General features: G+C 54.5%; 7 protein-coding genes across 7 annotated transcripts; 3 read left to right on the top strand and 4 right to left on the bottom strand.

The window, feature by feature from the left end:
- Positions 1 to 893: 893 nt before the first annotated feature.
- Positions 894 to 1772, top strand: COL26b_003890 (uncharacterized protein; the record flags this gene model as incomplete). Its single annotated transcript, XM_053176775.1, has 1 exon — positions 894 to 1772. One exon carries the CDS (start codon positions 894 to 896, stop codon positions 1770 to 1772), a length of 879 nt encoding a protein of 292 aa, XP_053039385.1.
- Positions 1773 to 1956: 184 nt separating this feature from the next.
- NMT1_1 (glycylpeptide N-tetradecanoyltransferase) lies at positions 1957 to 3739 on the bottom strand (the record flags this gene model as incomplete). The annotated part of the gene is made up of 3 exons (XM_053176774.1): positions 1957 to 2355; positions 2406 to 2988; positions 3039 to 3739. The coding sequence occupies 3 exons, from the start codon at positions 3737 to 3739 to the stop codon at positions 1957 to 1959; spliced, it is 1683 nt and encodes a 560-aa protein (XP_053039384.1).
- An 866-nt stretch (positions 3740 to 4605) lies between these two features.
- Positions 4606 to 5642, bottom strand: COL26b_003888 (uncharacterized protein; the record flags this gene model as incomplete). Its single annotated transcript, XM_053176773.1, has 2 exons — positions 4606 to 5315; positions 5432 to 5642. 2 exons carry the CDS (start codon positions 5640 to 5642, stop codon positions 4606 to 4608), a joined length of 921 nt encoding a protein of 306 aa, XP_053039383.1.
- Positions 5643 to 7693: 2051 nt separating this feature from the next.
- On the top strand, positions 7694 to 9985 carry COL26b_003887 (uncharacterized protein; the record flags this gene model as incomplete). Its single annotated transcript, XM_053176772.1, has 2 exons — positions 7694 to 7929; positions 7972 to 9985. 2 exons carry the CDS (start codon positions 7694 to 7696, stop codon positions 9983 to 9985), a joined length of 2250 nt encoding a protein of 749 aa, XP_053039382.1.
- A 1368-nt stretch (positions 9986 to 11353) lies between these two features.
- On the bottom strand, positions 11354 to 11983 carry COL26b_003886 (uncharacterized protein; the record flags this gene model as incomplete). Its single annotated transcript, XM_053176771.1, has 1 exon — positions 11354 to 11983. The coding sequence occupies one exon, from the start codon at positions 11981 to 11983 to the stop codon at positions 11354 to 11356; it is 630 nt and encodes a 209-aa protein (XP_053039381.1).
- Positions 11984 to 13712: 1729 nt separating this feature from the next.
- Positions 13713 to 14154, top strand: COL26b_003885 (uncharacterized protein; the record flags this gene model as incomplete). Its single annotated transcript, XM_053176770.1, has 2 exons — positions 13713 to 13914; positions 13979 to 14154. 2 exons carry the CDS (start codon positions 13713 to 13715, stop codon positions 14152 to 14154), a joined length of 378 nt encoding a protein of 125 aa, XP_053039380.1.
- Positions 14155 to 14720: 566 nt separating this feature from the next.
- On the bottom strand, positions 14721 to 15772 carry COL26b_003884 (uncharacterized protein; the record flags this gene model as incomplete). The annotated part of the gene is made up of 2 exons (XM_053176769.1): positions 14721 to 14821; positions 14875 to 15772. 2 exons carry the CDS (start codon positions 15770 to 15772, stop codon positions 14721 to 14723), a joined length of 999 nt encoding a protein of 332 aa, XP_053039379.1.
- Between the last annotated feature and the right edge of the window lie 590 nt (positions 15773 to 16362).

Here is a 16362-nt window from a genome sequence, read left to right as displayed (position 1 = left end):
TCAATGTACTCCAGGCCAGCATCCATTTCGGATACCGACAAAATGTATCCTGATAACTGACACCGACACTCATCAACGTCACCGCCGTCCTCTCTGAAGCATCTCTGTCGAGCTAACGTGGGATCCCATGATCGTGTTCACAGACGCCAGCTTCTGCAGCACTTTTTGTTAAATAAGTCCTGTTTCCAATATAACCGCCTCGCAAATCGCCAAAAACCCGCAGGTCTGGTTCGGGTCAAGGTAGCGAATACGCTTGCTTCTTTTCGTCGCATATTTTCAATCAAGGAGGGTGGGTTCGAGCTCAAGGATCAAGCTCCCCCGGCTCTCAATCTATCTCTCTGTGTGTCTCTCAGACAAGAGCAGCTCACAGCCTCAATCAAAACTCATCTGTAACACCCTCCTCCCCCATCGCCACCCTTGAGCTTTTACTTCCCTCTTTGCTCAAAATCCACTCTCTCTCGCGATCAACCTTACATACATGCGCGTAAACCGACGACGATTCTAAATCCAGCCGCAGGTGCAACCTCAAACGATCTGCATTACAACCTCATAAAAGGGTCCTGGGGTAAAGAGACAACTCGCAATCATGGCTACCAAGTAAGCGCTGCTACTCACAATGTAAACTCAACCCCGGGGATGGCTTCATCTGACCAAAATGCACTTCAAGGGTCCCCGTCTTCCCAACGGCGGAAGCCACAATGAACCACCCCTCCTATCCCTCAACGATATGGAACCTCGAGCCCGACCGCTCAGGAAAGTGTCCCGTCGCCAAAGACCGTGACGGGCCCTTCAACATTTCCTGGGAAATCCACGGCCACGGCCCCTCCAAGATCATCGTACTTCCCTCTACCCCTCTGTATCCTCTTCGCCACTGACACCCCTCGAAGTTCATCATGGGCCTCGCCGGCGTCAAAACCTCCTGGCAGCGCCAAACAAAACACTTCGGCCACGACAATGCCGCCCGCTACTCCGTTCTCATCCTCGACAACCGCGGCATGGGCGGCTCCGACGTCCCCTACGCCCGCTACACCACCTCCGCAATGGCCCTCGACGCCCTCGACGTCCTCACCCACGTCGGCTGGTCCTCCACCCCGCGCTCCGTCCACCTCTTCGGCATCTCCATGGGCGGCATGATCTCCCAAGAACTCGCCTTCGCCGCGCCCGACCTCTTCGCCTCCGTCACCTTCCTCTGCACCGCCCCCTGGATCGAGAACACGAAACCCCTCCTCACGAACCTCGCCGACCGCGCCGCCATGCTCGTCCCCAAGTCCATGGACCGCAGCATCCAGGACACCGCCCTCAAGCTCTTCCCCGCGGAGTGGCTCGTCCAGCCCGACGAGGCCGCCGAGCTCCCCGACGAGAGCACGCCCAAGTGCGGCCCCGCGGACGGCGGGAAGGGGTATGGTCGGTTCGACAGCAACTTCCAGCGCTTCCAGGCGCAGGAGCTCGTGAAGCGCTGCACGCCGGGGCTTTTCAGCATCCTCGGCTTCATCCTGCAGCTCGTCAGCGCCGGGTGGCATCACAAGTCGCCTGAGCAGTTGACACAGCTGGCGGACGCGGTCGGCAGGGAGAGGATCGCGGTCATCCACGGTAATGCGGATGTCATGATTGACGCGCACCACGGCCGGTTGCTGGCGAAGCATTTGGAGCCTAGTGTGGTTGAGTTTATCGACGGCATGGGACACGCGCCCATCATGGACAGAGTAGCGTGGATGAATAAGTGGTACGTGGACAGGATCGACGCGGTCGAGAAGCAGTTTCCCTTGCCGTGAGGGGAATGGGACGATCCGCCGGGCGATGAGTTGAGCAGACACATAGAGACAGGATACACGATAGTGTGCAGGTTGTGAGAGCTTTTATTCATGTACTATGATACCTCCGCATCCATCCAACGCCGTATGCATGCAGTCATACCGTTTCTCCCGGTGCCGTGCTCGCCCTTTTGCGATTCCCCATTTACAACATGACCAAACCAATGCCGCTCAGGTTCTCCTCGTCCAGCTTGTTACGTCTGTCGACGCCTCCGGCGATGGGGGCCGCAAGGTAGTTGAAGAGGTAGTAGTGCAGCTGGCCGTCGCCGGGTCCGAACTTCTGCTGCTCCAGGAAGAGGCCGTTGTCGAGGAGGGACAGGCCGTTGAAGACGTCAAACCTGTGCTTCTTAGCCAGGATGAGAGCGTCGCCAATGAGCGAGTTCAGGCGCGGCTTGAGCGCCTCCTTGTCAAGGGGCTGGGTAGTGCCGATTTCGGAGGCGTAGTACCAGAGGTAGGCGGCGCGGATGACCTGGTGCTTGGTGCTGTTGATGATGGTAGACTCGAGGCAGTAGAAGGAGAAGAAGTCGGTAATCTTGCCGTTGTTCTGTTCTTGGTCAGCCATGCCGTCAACAAAGGGGGCGATTCAATACAAACCTCAACAACGTAGGTCCAGATGACCTGCTCGCCGCCCTTCTCCTTGTCATGCAGGAACCAGTGCTTGAATTCCTCCTTGGAGAACTGGGGCGCCATATCGAAGCGGGCGAGGTACTTGTCCAGAAGGGCGCTCGCCTGCTCAATGTCCTTCTCCTGCAGCTCGCGCAGGCCCTTAGTCGACGTATTGTCGGACAGCGCATACTTGCGGATCTGGAACTGAGGCTTGCTGTTGGCAGGCAGCGGGCTGAAGCCGACCTCGTACAGCTTCTGCCAGTTGATGGCACGGTGGAAGTAGCGACAGGTGCTGACGGGCTTGGGCAGAACGACACCACCAGTGTACAGACCCTGCCAGATCTCGCGCAGGTTGCTGCGGCGGGTAATCTCCTTAATCAAGACAGGCGCCAGACGCTTGCCGCGGAGCTTCTTGTGGACAACCATGAAGTTGACCTCGGAGCAGGTGATGACGTTCTTGCGCACGCGCAGGTTAACGGGGATGGCTGAGATAAAGGCGACCAACTTGCGGGACTGAGAAGCGCGCACACCAACGTGCCACTCCTTGCGCCAGCCAGGAGCCATCAGGGCCCTGCAAAAGTCAGCTTCCACTTGTCTATCAAAGAAAATACCCATCCTTACCACTGCAGCATGGCAGGAGAGTAGTTGAAACGGAACATGGCCTCGTCGTCCTCGACATAGTGTCCGTTCAGCAGCTCGTACACCTCCTTCATCTCGCCCTCGTCCTCAAGGTTCATTGTCACCCACTCAAAGCCGCTGACCATCGGCGCCGGCTCCTTGGGGACGTCCTCGACCTTCTGGACGCGAATCGGGCCCTCCTCGATCTTCTTGTCGCCGTCGCCGAACTTGGGCACGGGCTGCGTGGCCCAGAACTTGTAGCTCGCCATGTCCTTCGCGTTCTTGCCAGCCGAGGCCAGGCCGGTCATGATGTCCTGCAGGTTAAGCTGCTTGAGCGCGTTGGCCGTCTGCTCCGCCGACTGGTTGCCGGAGCCGCTGGCGCCAATCTCGTTCGCGAGGGCGGGGTTCAGCGCCAGGAGCTCGGTGAGCTGCTGGGGCGTGAGCCCGCCGATCGCATCGCGGATCTGCTGCTCGGGGTCGCTGGGCTTGCCGGTCAGAGCTTCCTTGACCTTCTTTCTCTTGGACTTCTTCTTCTTCTTCTTGGCGCCGCCGGAGGCAGGAGCGCCGGCCTCCTCGGGCGCATCGTCCTCCTCCTCCGACTCGACCTCGGGCTCCTTGCCCTTGCCCTTGTTCTCCGCCTCGGCGACGGCGTCCTCGGCCTGCTTGACGGCAGGGTCGAGGGGCTTGGACTCCTCGGCAGGCATGTTTGCTGCTTGGTCGATTCGTTCGCGCGGGTTCGTGGGGTGTTGTTTGCGGCAATCGCAGGCGGGGTGGTGGCGGTGGTGTCGTGGTTCGAGCTTTTGGAGCTCTGGACAAGCTTGGAAGGTGGGAATGGCGGGGGAAGAAGTTTTGGCGGGCGAGAGGACAGTTTCATGTGCCCGGGCAGTTTCCAGCTGTGACTGCATCATGGCGGGGTTAGCTGCTGGGGTGCTGTGTGCGGGCACTGCGGGGCAGCCATCCCACCTGGCGCTAGGGCGCCTTAGCGATCGCGTGGTCTCCAGTTAGGGGTCCGAAGACGCTGTCGCTGCCTGCTGATGTGCGTTTGATCAGCCACGTATCTCACCTTAATTCAATGACGGCATTGTGGTTTGGATTTATGTGTCCTTATCCGCTCTTCTAGTGTCTGCGTCTTGCGGAAATCGACTTCGTGCCTAAAGTGAGCTCGGTAGGTCGGTTCAAAATTAGGTCCATATATCGGCCTATGGGACTTCGCGCCAGATTCATCAGATTCATTACCTTACCAACTCTCAGTCCCTGTCGGCCGAAAGGACAAGGACGCTGAGCTTTTCTGAGAATCGGTTCATCATTACTAAATCTATAGCATCGCGCCAGATGTCTACGCTACTAAAGTCTATCAAAAGCACCTCCAAAGTCTAGTACAACTCCTTCTCTGAAGTCTTGAAAGTGAAGGCGCATATTTACAATGTTCGGCTGCTGGTGTCAGAGCCAGCAGTATCATACGCAGTGCCTACAAGATCGAAAGACCGCATTACTGCGAGGATTACGGGCGCATATCCCATGATGTCGTTGTGTCCTAGTCTTATCAGTTACTGCCCGCCGAAGCACCATTTTATGCCAGTCGCTTACCTCCGTATGGGAACATTTCTTGTCGAATAATGATATTGTGGTCCGCATGCCATGTCGTGACGAATGCGTTCTTGCCCTTGTGGATCGTCCGTACCTCCTTCCAAGACTCAAAGGCGTGGTCGCTCAGCCCACCATCAACGGTGGCATTGGCCGCAGCGCGGAACAGCTTGCTGCTCTCCTCGCAGGGAATATCCGAGTCGTCCTTGGCAGATATCAGAGTCAGGCGTAGCCTTCGCTTGGTCAGCTTCACCAGGCTCTCAAGCCTGTCAGCGGACGGCCACTTGTCGTAGATGAAGGTCTCCATGTACTCTAAGAATCCAGGCCAGACCTTCAGAGGGCCCAGAACGGGGAACAGTCCGCCGATCTTGTAGCCACTGAGCATCTTGGGCAAGTTACTGAAGCCTGCTACGAGAATAACTCCACCAAATTCGATGCCCTGGGAGGCGTAAAGCTCTGCGACGCCGCTGGTCACGGCAGTACCCAAGCTCTGGCCGAGAAGGACGATACGGTCTGACGAGACGCCGGCAACATTAATGACCCAGTCAATCAGAGTAGCCGCATCTTGGATGAGGCCGTCTTCAGAGGGAGTGCCTGTGGAGTGGCCGAATCCGCGATAATCGATTGCCAACACGTGGTAGGAAGAGGTGTCGGTGATGACATGGTAACTGTCAGGACGGTGGTTTTGCGCGATATCTCCGGCGTTCTGTTCTTGTCAGCAATGTCAAAATGCGCTTCAGATGGATACCCCTTACACCATGAACTGCAGCATATTAGTATGAGTGAGCCTTAGACAGGACAGCATGGCTTACATGATAGAACAACGCGGGCTTCAGGGTCCTCCTTAAGCGCCTTGAAAGACTCGGTCTGGGTGAAGTCCTCGCAAAAGCCGGGCCTCTGTGCTGAGAATCTCTCTTCCTGCTTCAGATAGGCTGGCAAGGGCATGACATGCCAAGCATACAAGTTCACTCCATCTGGGGTGTTAAGGGAGAAGGGTGTGACTTGGCCCTCTATGCAAGACATGGGTCAGCTAATTGCGCGTCGCCAGTGGCGGTGATGGTACGTGGACTGACTAGCAAAGCCAAACCGCTCAGGTTCATTGATGCCGCGCCACCAAAGTGTGTTTATCTTGTGCGCGTACAGAAAACTGCAGGAGAGAGTCAGATAAAGTACTGAGAAGCGAATCAAATGGTAAAACCTCACTGTCGTTGAAAAAATGGTGTTGCGCCGAGAGCCAAAAAAGTGAAGTAAAGACCTAGGGGAGCTGCGACCACCCAGACGGCGGATCGCAGGATCGGAGACAGCGGAACCGTCATGGCGTGGGCGGTGGAACAGTTTCTTCAGGCGAGGAGAGAGAATCGCTTTGGGGGAGGTTGTCGTGATGGTTCCGGGCTATATACAGGCAACGGGAGGCGATGTCGTGGCCACCCTCGGGGATGCCTAATGGAACTGGTTGCTTGGTTGAGGTTGGAATTGTCTGCGGTCCGCAGGGATGGTGTCACCGGGTGCCTTATCATTCGGTACTTTCTGTTTGGTTGCATCGCACATCCATCTGGAGGTACTCTGCACTAGAGGTAGGATGTCCCCAAGATGCGGCGGCCTTCCACATTTGCGGTATCAGCCGCACTCTGACGACAGCAGACGGGCCTCGGTATAAAACTGAATTCTTTGTGCTGACCATGGCCAGTAAATCGACTGACTACTGAGCCAACCGGTTTTTTTTTTTTGGAGAAAGTGCAGTATCTGGTTCAATATTTTCGGCATTGCTGGACGTCAAGACTTCATTTGGCGCTGCCCTGGGATTGGTTGCAGCGGTGGTAGGTAATTTACTGGTGCAGAGGCGTGTTGCGAAATGCGAGAGGAATCTGCCCAGATCACAGGTTGTCACTGCCCCCAAGCTTTCACAGCCACACCGCTCTACCCACCCGCGTTTGCCTTCCCGCTCCTCACTGGACAAACGCTGGCGCCAGAGCAGGTCGGCAGCGATGACACCCGGAGCGAGCCAGATTGGCAATTGATGGGAGAAAGCCTGCAGGGTGAGGGCGAGGGCGAGACCAACGAGAGGGACCGACTGGGATGGGAAGGTCATGGAAAACGGCACGCATTCCTGCCTTAGGTAATCACGTAATATGGAGTAATGGTGGGTACGCCAGCTGCAAGGGTGCCGCGGTACAAAGGTACATCCCGTCTGAGAGACGGATTTTGGCGCGATTTAAGTGGCAGGCGGAGCTGAGCCAAGCCCTTCGTCCAGTCAGGGCGCGGCAAGTGCCCAGTTTTCCCCCCTCTTCCCGGCCAATCAGACGACCATATCCTTGTTAAACTTGCAGCCCGCCTGTGTTTCTGTCGTCGGCTACGACTGGACGGCGCCGGAGAACACTGCAATGGAAGGAAGTCCAGACTGACTGCACCCCGTGTCAGCAACACAGAGAGAAAGAAAGACGCTCCGGCCAGTGGACGTCCAGCGCAGCAGCAGCGGCAGCGTGTACCCGCAGCGCCTTAAGTTTGGTAAGGCGTGTTCCCGTCCACTCCAGGTCCCCAGCCAGTCAGGCGAAGCAACGCCAACAACGACGGAGACTTGGGAGCCTCAGGTACATGCCGCATGTATCTTTTCACCTCTCCGAACCATTCAGCTGCCGCACCACGCCTCAAAGGTACAACCGTCCTGCGCGGGCTCAATACCGCGCCCATGTATCTGCCCTGTACCTTTCTCCGATCCATACAGAGACAGAGCTCCCATAATACTATATCCCATCCACCCCAATTCAATTCCCACGAACCTGCCCGTCCCCGAGTCTCCAAATCTCTTCCTCCACCACATCCCCAGCCTGCTTCCGCGACGACCCCCGAAATCGAAAGCTGTAACCCACCGACTCGCTCTTCCGCCCTCTCACGCACGCCGCTGTCGACTGTCCCTCTCCCTCTCATCTCGAGACCGAACCCGACGAGCACGCGCGCAGTCGAGGGCTGTGTATTCCCTCGCTTATGATGACCATTCCGACACGCTCGGAAATCGACCCGTGATACCCTGAACTTCTCGCGACAGGGAGACGGAAAAGGCGAAGACGTACACAGTCATGGAGAGGAAGAGGAAACTGCCCGCAAGGGCTGCTGCGCGCGTCGAGCACATTGCGAAGAAGCGCACCGTCACCCCTCCCGAGCATCGATCCGTCACCCCAGTTGCAGCTCCCGTCGAGGAGCCCCCGCCGCCGGCACTGCCCAAATCGATCCAGCCCGGAAAGCCTTTGCCCACCGTCGAGGACCCCCAACCTGATGATCTTCCCAATAAGGACTACCAGTCGTTTCAGGAGAGGTACGTCGTCAGTCTGCGCAGGCCGAGTTCTCCTACTAACAGATGCTACAGCGGTGTTATGGCCGAGTCCCTTGCACGGTCGCGGCATAGATGGATGGCCGAGGGCATGTTCGAGAAGTACTGGACCAAGCCGTTGAGGAGGAAGGGCGCGACCGAGGATCCCAAGAACCCGGCCAAAGATACCATGAGCAAGATCGGCCAGGTGCAAATTACCATTGAGCCGCACGTCTTTGAGGCCACCATGTGGGCTATTAAGGACCCGAAGCCGCCTGCGCCCACTGCCCAGGCAACGTTCCGGCCAATTCTGCAGTATGGGCCCCCAAATGGTGCCATGCCGCCTCCTCCCACCCCAGCGACAACGAATGCAAACCCTCCTATTGCGCCAGCCGAGTCGAAGCCGACGCCGCCAGCCCCGACACCAGCTTCTCACTCGCCTGCACCCCAGCAAGCGCCATCGAGAGCACCGTCTGCGCCGGCAACTGAGCCCCCCAAGCCAATTCCTTCACCAAGGACTTTGGACGCTGCACGACCTGCAGTCGCGACACCACCTCCTCCCAGGCCAATGGCTCCCGGAGCACCAGTTGCAGCGCCTGGGCAAGGACCAGTGCCTGCGCCAGGCACTCCGTCACACCTTCCCGGTCAGCCTGGCCCGTCACATTCTATGCCAAACTCACGACCAGCAAGCGCAACTCCGACGCCGGCAGCAGGAGCTGCAAAACCTGCGGCTCCCAAGCCTCAAGGCACCGACCCTATCATTATGACGTTGGCCGAAAAGGCGTCAGAGGATCCTATGCTCCGCGATCTAATGAAGCGAGTTGCGGCAGGAGAAGCAAAGCCCGATGAGCTTACTAATTTCCAAAAGATTATTGACCAAATTACGGTTGAGTATAAGAGAAAGGGAGGCCAGCAGGGACCTTCAGCAGACAGATTACTTGTCGACGGAAGGACCGTCAAGTACTTTGCTGATGAGGTGCGCACCATCCTGGACATCGTGCTCTCAACGAACCCGCGCCAGAAGTCGAGCGAGTTGCTTCCCCCTCGGGGCAGTGATCCTTTGGTAGTTGCGTTGGTGAGATCGGCCTTGGACGATAACAAAGTACGCACGATGATACGACGGATAGCCGAGAACCAGCCGGGGTTCACCGACGCGACAGACCTGAAGGCAGTGCTTGACAAATTGCACAAGGAACTCAAGGGCGGTCAAACTCCCCAGCCTCAACCATCAACCCCGCAGACTCCAGTGAACGGCGTCCCGAACGGGCATCCCCCAAAACCGGCCACAGCCCCTGTGCCTTCGCCGAAGCCAGCGCCGGCGGCATCGCCCGCACCTCAATTACAGCATCCTCCGCAGCAGGCTTTGCGTTCCAAGGGTCCACCGCAGCCAGTGCGACCTGAGATCTCAGGCGTCTGTCTGGACTTCACCGGCGGGAATGGCGATCGTTACCTATTCCCAAAGTACAGCATCCTGGAGTATCTGCCAGGTGGTCAGCAGGTGGTTGCCTCATTCTTGATTGTCCGCAAGGGCAGCCAACTGGAGTACGGAGGAGACGCCAAGCTCGACTACTACCAACCCGTCACCATCAGAATATTTTCCCCCTCTGGACGAAACCTCGACTATCTTCAGAGAGTCGTCGCACCCCCTGACGAGGTCAGACGGTACATGGATGATGTTATGGACAACATGACGCGGGCAGAATACGTGCTCTTGGCCATGCGCCTGCCTCGAGGCGAGCGTGAACCCGAGAAGGACGACAACGGCAAGGAAATCGCCGCGCCACCATCAAGACCCGAGTCCACGGCTCCTGATGCCCCGGCCCCTAAGCAGCAGTCGGTGATGTGGGGCCCCATCACGTCCAAGTTTATTCAAAAATTCAACAAAAAGTGGTTTGAAGAGTGGAGGAAGCGAGAGAAGCAGCCAGCCGGCACGACAAAGTCTGACGAAATCTTCAGAGAGGCTTGCCAGGCGATTGGCCGCGATCCTCTGGACAAGGATATAGAGTACGAGAAGATGATTGAGCTCCTGGCAGCAAAGGACTCGGAGTCGTCATCCTCTTGAAAGCAAAATTCCAGCAAGCTAGAAGAGAAAGCACACACCGTTTTGAGTGCTGCGGCACTTGTGTAACCTAGACATCATTCTGAAAGGGGGCACTGGCGAGCGGGTGGGTTGGGTAGCACGTGTTGTATGCATAGGGTCAGCTGTTGTTGCATTCTTGGGCCCCTACATTGTGGTTCTACTTCATTTTTTACTTCTTGGCCTGGCCTAGAAAACAGGTCTGGGTGGGAAAAGGAAACCGGAGTGGGTTTGTCGGGGTGTTTCTTCTCCCTTCATTTTTTTCATTTTTTTCGTCTACTTTTCATCCATTGGTGTTCAGAGAGTATGTAACTTTTCCTCGGGCAATGAGGATACAGCAAAGGGGTGGTGGCTCGATTCCAGCAAATTTTTATTCCCACAAAGAGTTGTGTGCTTTTGGAGATAAGGGAAGGGGGGGTGGTTGGCAACCCGACAGACAGACCGGACAGAGAATTAAGAAGAATTATTCCTACTGCTTTGCTAGTGACTATTGCATATCCTGTGGGATGGATATGTTGGTCTATGATGTACACCTTCGGATCGCATGGCTGGTCTCCTGTGGACAGGAAGTTGACGTATCGTTGCCAACACGTCTTTCAGCTGCGGGAAGATTATCTGCCGGCTGAAGACCGCGCAGCCAGTAAGCATGGGCACTGCTTCGCGTTAAAGCTCATTCATTGCACGGTGCCATGTTGGTGCCATTTCGTCTATTTTGTTGAAAACGCAGGAACATTTCTGTGTTTTCAGAGTCGTGGCTGAGTCCTGAGAACTAAGGCGTTGTGGTTGATGTGAAACTAATTAGCCACGAGGGAGGCCTCGCTGCTTCCGCCAACCGCCGAATATGACAAATGTGCGAGTTATATCCTCATTCTGAAGGTACCTGAACTGGTTTAACTTCAGCGAGGTCACTTTAGGGTAATACGGGGATGCGCGGGGCTATTAAGACTGTATTGCGATGATATCTTACTTGCACTGGCTGACACTTGTTGCCGTTGAACATATCATGTTTGTAGCTCTCTTGCTCCTTGCCTTTCCCCTGGCTCAAGCATCGAATGATGTTGGCAAGTCAACCATGAACCACTATCATTCGAACCGAAGCTTTTGGTCCGGAATAGAGTCTTTAGTTATGGCAAATAAACACCGAATTTTAGTCACAAGAGCTCTCACGCAGCAATCAGGAGTTTAAAACGCTGCCCGATTGTTTTTGAACACCAAGAGATGCCGGCTCAGCTGGCGAGTCTGGTCTTTTCAATCTCCTCTAATTTTTTCTTCGAGCAATACTCCAACCTTACTTGTCCTTCCTTGCACGTTCATCTCTACAAGCCTCAAATCAGTTATGACGGCCATGAGCGCTCAAAGACAAAGATGCCCCATGGACGCGGCACTGGTCTGCAATCGTAGCAGAAATCGGCGAGTCATCTTGGACAGGCCCGAGGACCACGATAGCAGCGCAAGAGACTCGTGGTTCTCATCTGCCGCCCGAGAAGACGAAGGTACCCCATCGGCAGACTCAGAAGCAATCTCGGAGCTCGTCTGCGGCCTACCGTGTCTTTTGGAGACCTGCACGAGTCTGAAGCCACCCGACTTTGCCTCATTGCCTTCCCCTTTCTTCAGCTTCCTCCACTCGAAACGTTCGCGTTGCTGCTTCTCACCAACCTCAATGGAAAACAGAAACGCCACCTTTTCCGCTGATACTGAGGCGCGCATAGTCTCGGTGTCCATGTCATGGAGGTTTGCGCGGGGCTCCAATGGCGGCAGGAAGATATTGGTGGTGGAGTTGACAGCGAAGGCTCTAGCAGCAAATTCTGACTCGCCGCCGGCAGTTGCGATGATGAGATCCTTGGAATCGGTCCCGTTGCGCAGCAATATTCCGGGTCGTGAACCAAGACGCGATTTTCTGCTGAAGCCTGTGTGTATCTCAATGATGAATAAGCGGTCATCGCGGAAGTCACCGCACAAGTAGAACGTCTTGATCCCTGTCATGTAGCAACATCCGTTTCTTATTGGAAAAAAGGACAAAGAGGTGCGCGTAGGTACTAATTCTTAGTATGATGGCGGAGCCTGGACATCCTAGAGCAGAGGGTCTTAGGGATCTTAGCTATAAGCTGGGGCTTTTGGATGTCCCTCTTCCATCATTGGGGGCTGGCGCACTTGGATCAGTCTTTCAGATGATGGCCAATGCATACGCAATACCACTAAGTGATAGAGCGGACAAAGAGACGATGGATGACAGACAATTGTTCGCTTGTATCTTGGTTGGCAGGTATGGCCTATACTGGTCTTCCGCGATAAGAATCGATCAACGGCCTGATACGGAAGAACGTCTATCAATGGGTACTGAGCACTTAGTCAGTGATCTGTTGCAGAAACCGCGCCAGCGAATCTATTCAGCTCCTCGTGTTGGCGGTCAATTCCTTGACATGTGAATTGAGTGGATACTTGACTGGAAAGTGTGTTCCAACACGAGTCTTCTCGGCCACTCGTGTTAATATAGCCGTGTATCCCTCGACACGTGGATGGAGTGGAAATCTGACTGTATTGCGATGTATTCCAATCGGAAGATCGGCGTTAGAAGCCAAGCACAGCATATCAATTGTTACAACTTGCAAGGTAGTTGTAGTAAGATCAAAGACCTGGATAGCATCAACATGATGGGATTTCCGTGTTAGTCTCTCACGGCGGAAAATTGATTGAATATGCGATAGATACCAAATTATGTGTAACTTTTGGCTAGTGCCACTTGTTACCAAGTATTGGGGTCAAAGCAGACATCATGCATATAGTACTGCCGCGATCTGCGACTGCGCGTCATTGAAAAGCCAACGGCCTCATTCAGACGACGTCGGCCAATCTGCCATTGTGTAGCCACGTAAAATAGAGCAGTGGACAAGAGACACCACGGAAGGGGGTGTTGATGACCAAAAGAATGCATTGTGACGACCATGGCGAATTATGCTCAAGTCGCAGTATCGATCGACCATCTGGCTTTGCCTGGATGAGAAACATGTTGATCAATATCGAATTCCTCAGCAGTGGGTTGTGATCGAAGGGGCCTATGAACGCAAAGCCATATGCGCGTCAGCCGGATGCCACAGCCAGATGCATTATTCAGACAGAGAACTTGCAGATCTGTGTGACGGTTATTAGAGCTTGTCTCATTCGCGTCAAGGTTGATTTTGCTGCCTTTTTTCAGCCCGACCGTTTACCTTCAGCTTCTTGGCATACAGGTGATCGTGGATATAATGACCCGATAGCTATCTACAAGTGAGACTTCTCCTGTACTGTACAAAGAGTCAATCCTCCCACATCAAGGTCTTACCTATCATGCGCAGAGTTTCTCTGAGATTTGGTTCCCCCCACCCTGACCTTCTGACTTTTTATTTACGCTTTTGTACGGCAGTTTATTGCCTGCGGGCATAAATTATTGATTGCCGTACAGCTTTGTCGAAGACACTTGCCGGCGCCACAATATCATTGGCTTCACAGAGGAACCTCTATGAGAACCCCATAGTACAAATGAAGAAGCCGCTCGCTTTGTAAAGGCAGCTAGCTACCTAGTACCTTGCCCGCAACACCACAACCCTTCGTCGAGCTTCACCTCACCTCATCACTTTCAATACCGTCTTCCTAGAATCTTTTAGACCTTGGTCTCTCAGCCACCAAAATGCCAATTTGCAATTACCGAACACCTGTTGATTTCCCCAAGCCAACCATGCCCGCTGTTCTAAGTGGTCGTGCCGTCAATGGCCCCGTGTTCAGCGATCTTCTCGGTCTCAAGGAGGTCCCTAAGCTTGAGGTCGAGAAGTTCGGTTCTTGTAACGTCCCTTCGTACGTCTTTGAGTCGTGCGACCGCCAGGAGGAGAGTCAGCAGAAAAAGGGCGTCGAGATTGTCCACTCCTTCCCCGCCAGCGGTGGTGAGTATCGCATGCCAACAGCAAGGTTCAAGCATGGCAGAGGAAACGATTAACTTGTGTCCAGTTGCCCGGCTTGAAAACGTTCCTCCCGCTTGTTTGGACCTTTATACCATTCTCGGAGGTTCTTGCAACGTCATCACCGTCCGCCCTACCTCCTGTGGCACGGCCTGCATCCAGTGGGCTGGTCTGTCTGATAAGGAGATGACCCTATTCAAGGCCCCAGAGGACCAATCTGTCTGATGAGGAGATGGCTCTATCCAAGGTCTAACTACAGACCTTTTATTCTTGGCACTCGCTCACACCCTTTGTTCTCTCGAAAAACATGTCAGCGTTGAGACTTAGTTAAGCTTCCTCACTCAGATGTAACAGTAGTATTATACGAGTTTAAACTAGAAAATCAAACCCATATTCGGCATAGCAAGAATAATCTCTATCGAGCGAGCTTCATAGCAAACTCAGCAAGAGAATTCACAGCATGATGAACTCAATGACAGCATTTAGCTAGTGCTCTATCAGGCGAGGATCTTTTGAAATAAATACATAGTCTATTTTGAACGCTAAAAATACTGTTTGAATGAGGTAGCCACTGAGTTGGGTGGGGGTCAAGGTCGATCAACAGGTCATATTCTCACGCAAGATCGACGTTTAAATACAAGCATTCGCACTGTCATCAGAATATTAAAGAACCAAATCACAACTAGCATGAGTGCCAAGCATGTAGACCACACTTTGAACGCCTTCGAATCCAGTAGCTTGCCGAGTTGTATCGCCGCGTTTGTGTAAACTCCCTGTCATGTGAACATTCATTAGTACAAACTCGCCATCTTTGCATGCACTGGCTTCTTACCCAGGGAAACACCAATGCCCAAGCGGCCAACGTGTACGGCATCGGTCTCGGCCGTAAACCCTCAAACAACGCGTGCAAAACACCCAGGATCGCGAATAACCACCAAAACGTACCCAAACCCCAGGCCGCAAGTCCGGCAAAAATGCTGCTGTACCCGACGGGCGCCGCTGCGTCCGCAGTTAGGAACACGCCGCTCGCGTACGAAGCAAAACTTCCCTTGAGGACCGATCTACCCAGCATCTGCAGCGCGAAGCTGGACTGTCCCCACGGCCCGCAGAGGATCATGTCCTGGAACGCTTTCTTCTTCGGCGGCTGGTAGTTGCCCAGTAACCTCGCCCAGAAAAGCACGTCCAGAGCAAACGTCAGGGGCAGAGCCATGCCAATGAGCAAATACGACACGATGATGACGGGCACTTGCTGGTCACTGGCGAGTGCGGCCGAGTTGCACATAGCTCCGCCAGCGGCGGCTGCCGTCAGCGCTGCGGTGAGAGGGAGCTGCGTCGCTGGAGAGAGGCGTGAGACACCTGAGGGATAGATCTTAACTGTGATGAACGGGAGGACGATACTGATAGCCACGGCAAAGCTGAAGGCGATCCACCACAGAACGTAGATGGTCTTGCTCCACCGCTCGCCCCAGGCTGGGACGAGAGCAAGGGAGACCATCTGGATGATGGACGTGAAGGCGATTGAGACGCTCGAGAGCCCCGCAAGCTCGGACTCGTCATGTTTGAGCGCTTGTATGACTTTTCGTGGGTACAAGACGATGCGGAGCAGGTAGATGCTGACCATGCACAGAAGAAGGACCATAGCCATTACTAACAAGACGTAGGAGATGGTTGCGAGGCCGTTGAAGCGGTAGTCGAGCTGCTGCAAGACCGCGGCGAGAATGGTGGTTCCCTGAGGTATGAGGAACCATTGTGAGCTAAAATTGCGTATGCTCGTGCGAAAGCATGATCTTTCATGATTTGTGCTTGGTGGAGGGAGACCTTGAGACTTTGAAGCCATTGGCATGGTTGCATTCCGGTGTAAGATGACATGCAGCTTGAGCAACAGCAGTTATTTGTTGTATCGTAGAGGTTGAATTCTTGTCACCAACAAGGGCTTTACAAATGCGGTAATTGTTTTCTTGGCAATAATCCGGACCCTTGGACTGAAGAGACAAGAGACAACAGGCCGGGGAAGCGGGGGCGCGCTGATCTCATCGCTCCGGATCGCATCTCCGAGGAGATCCAAGATCTGTCGCCGGCCCGGATCGGCCCTGGGCCGCGTTGTGAGTTTGTAAGTTTAAACTGCCATGCCGCTAGGTTATGTCACTCGGACCTTCTGTCCTTCAAACAAACGGTTTCTTCACTTAGTGCATGTTTTGGGAGTGGCTTTGTCAGGCTTAGTCGCATTGACATGGCTGTCATGGCGTAATCATGACGTCCGAGAATCAAGAAGTCATAGATGCAAGGGGGCCTTGGGGCTAGCACTATTCAAAAAGACAGCATGGCTATGCCGACGTACCCGTTGGGTTTCCAAAGAAAAGACGAGTGGACATTTTCCGAGGAAGCGATCTCCAAGCTGTCCTCGTCAATCTGGTGTTTTTTGATTTCGGGTTG

Source organism: Colletotrichum chrysophilum (genome assembly GCF_026319265.1).
Source record: "Colletotrichum chrysophilum strain AFK26 chromosome Unknown scaffold_22, whole genome shotgun sequence".
NCBI lineage: Eukaryota > Fungi > Ascomycota > Sordariomycetes > Glomerellales > Glomerellaceae > Colletotrichum > Colletotrichum chrysophilum.
This window is presented reverse-complemented; position numbering and strand designations above follow the sequence as displayed.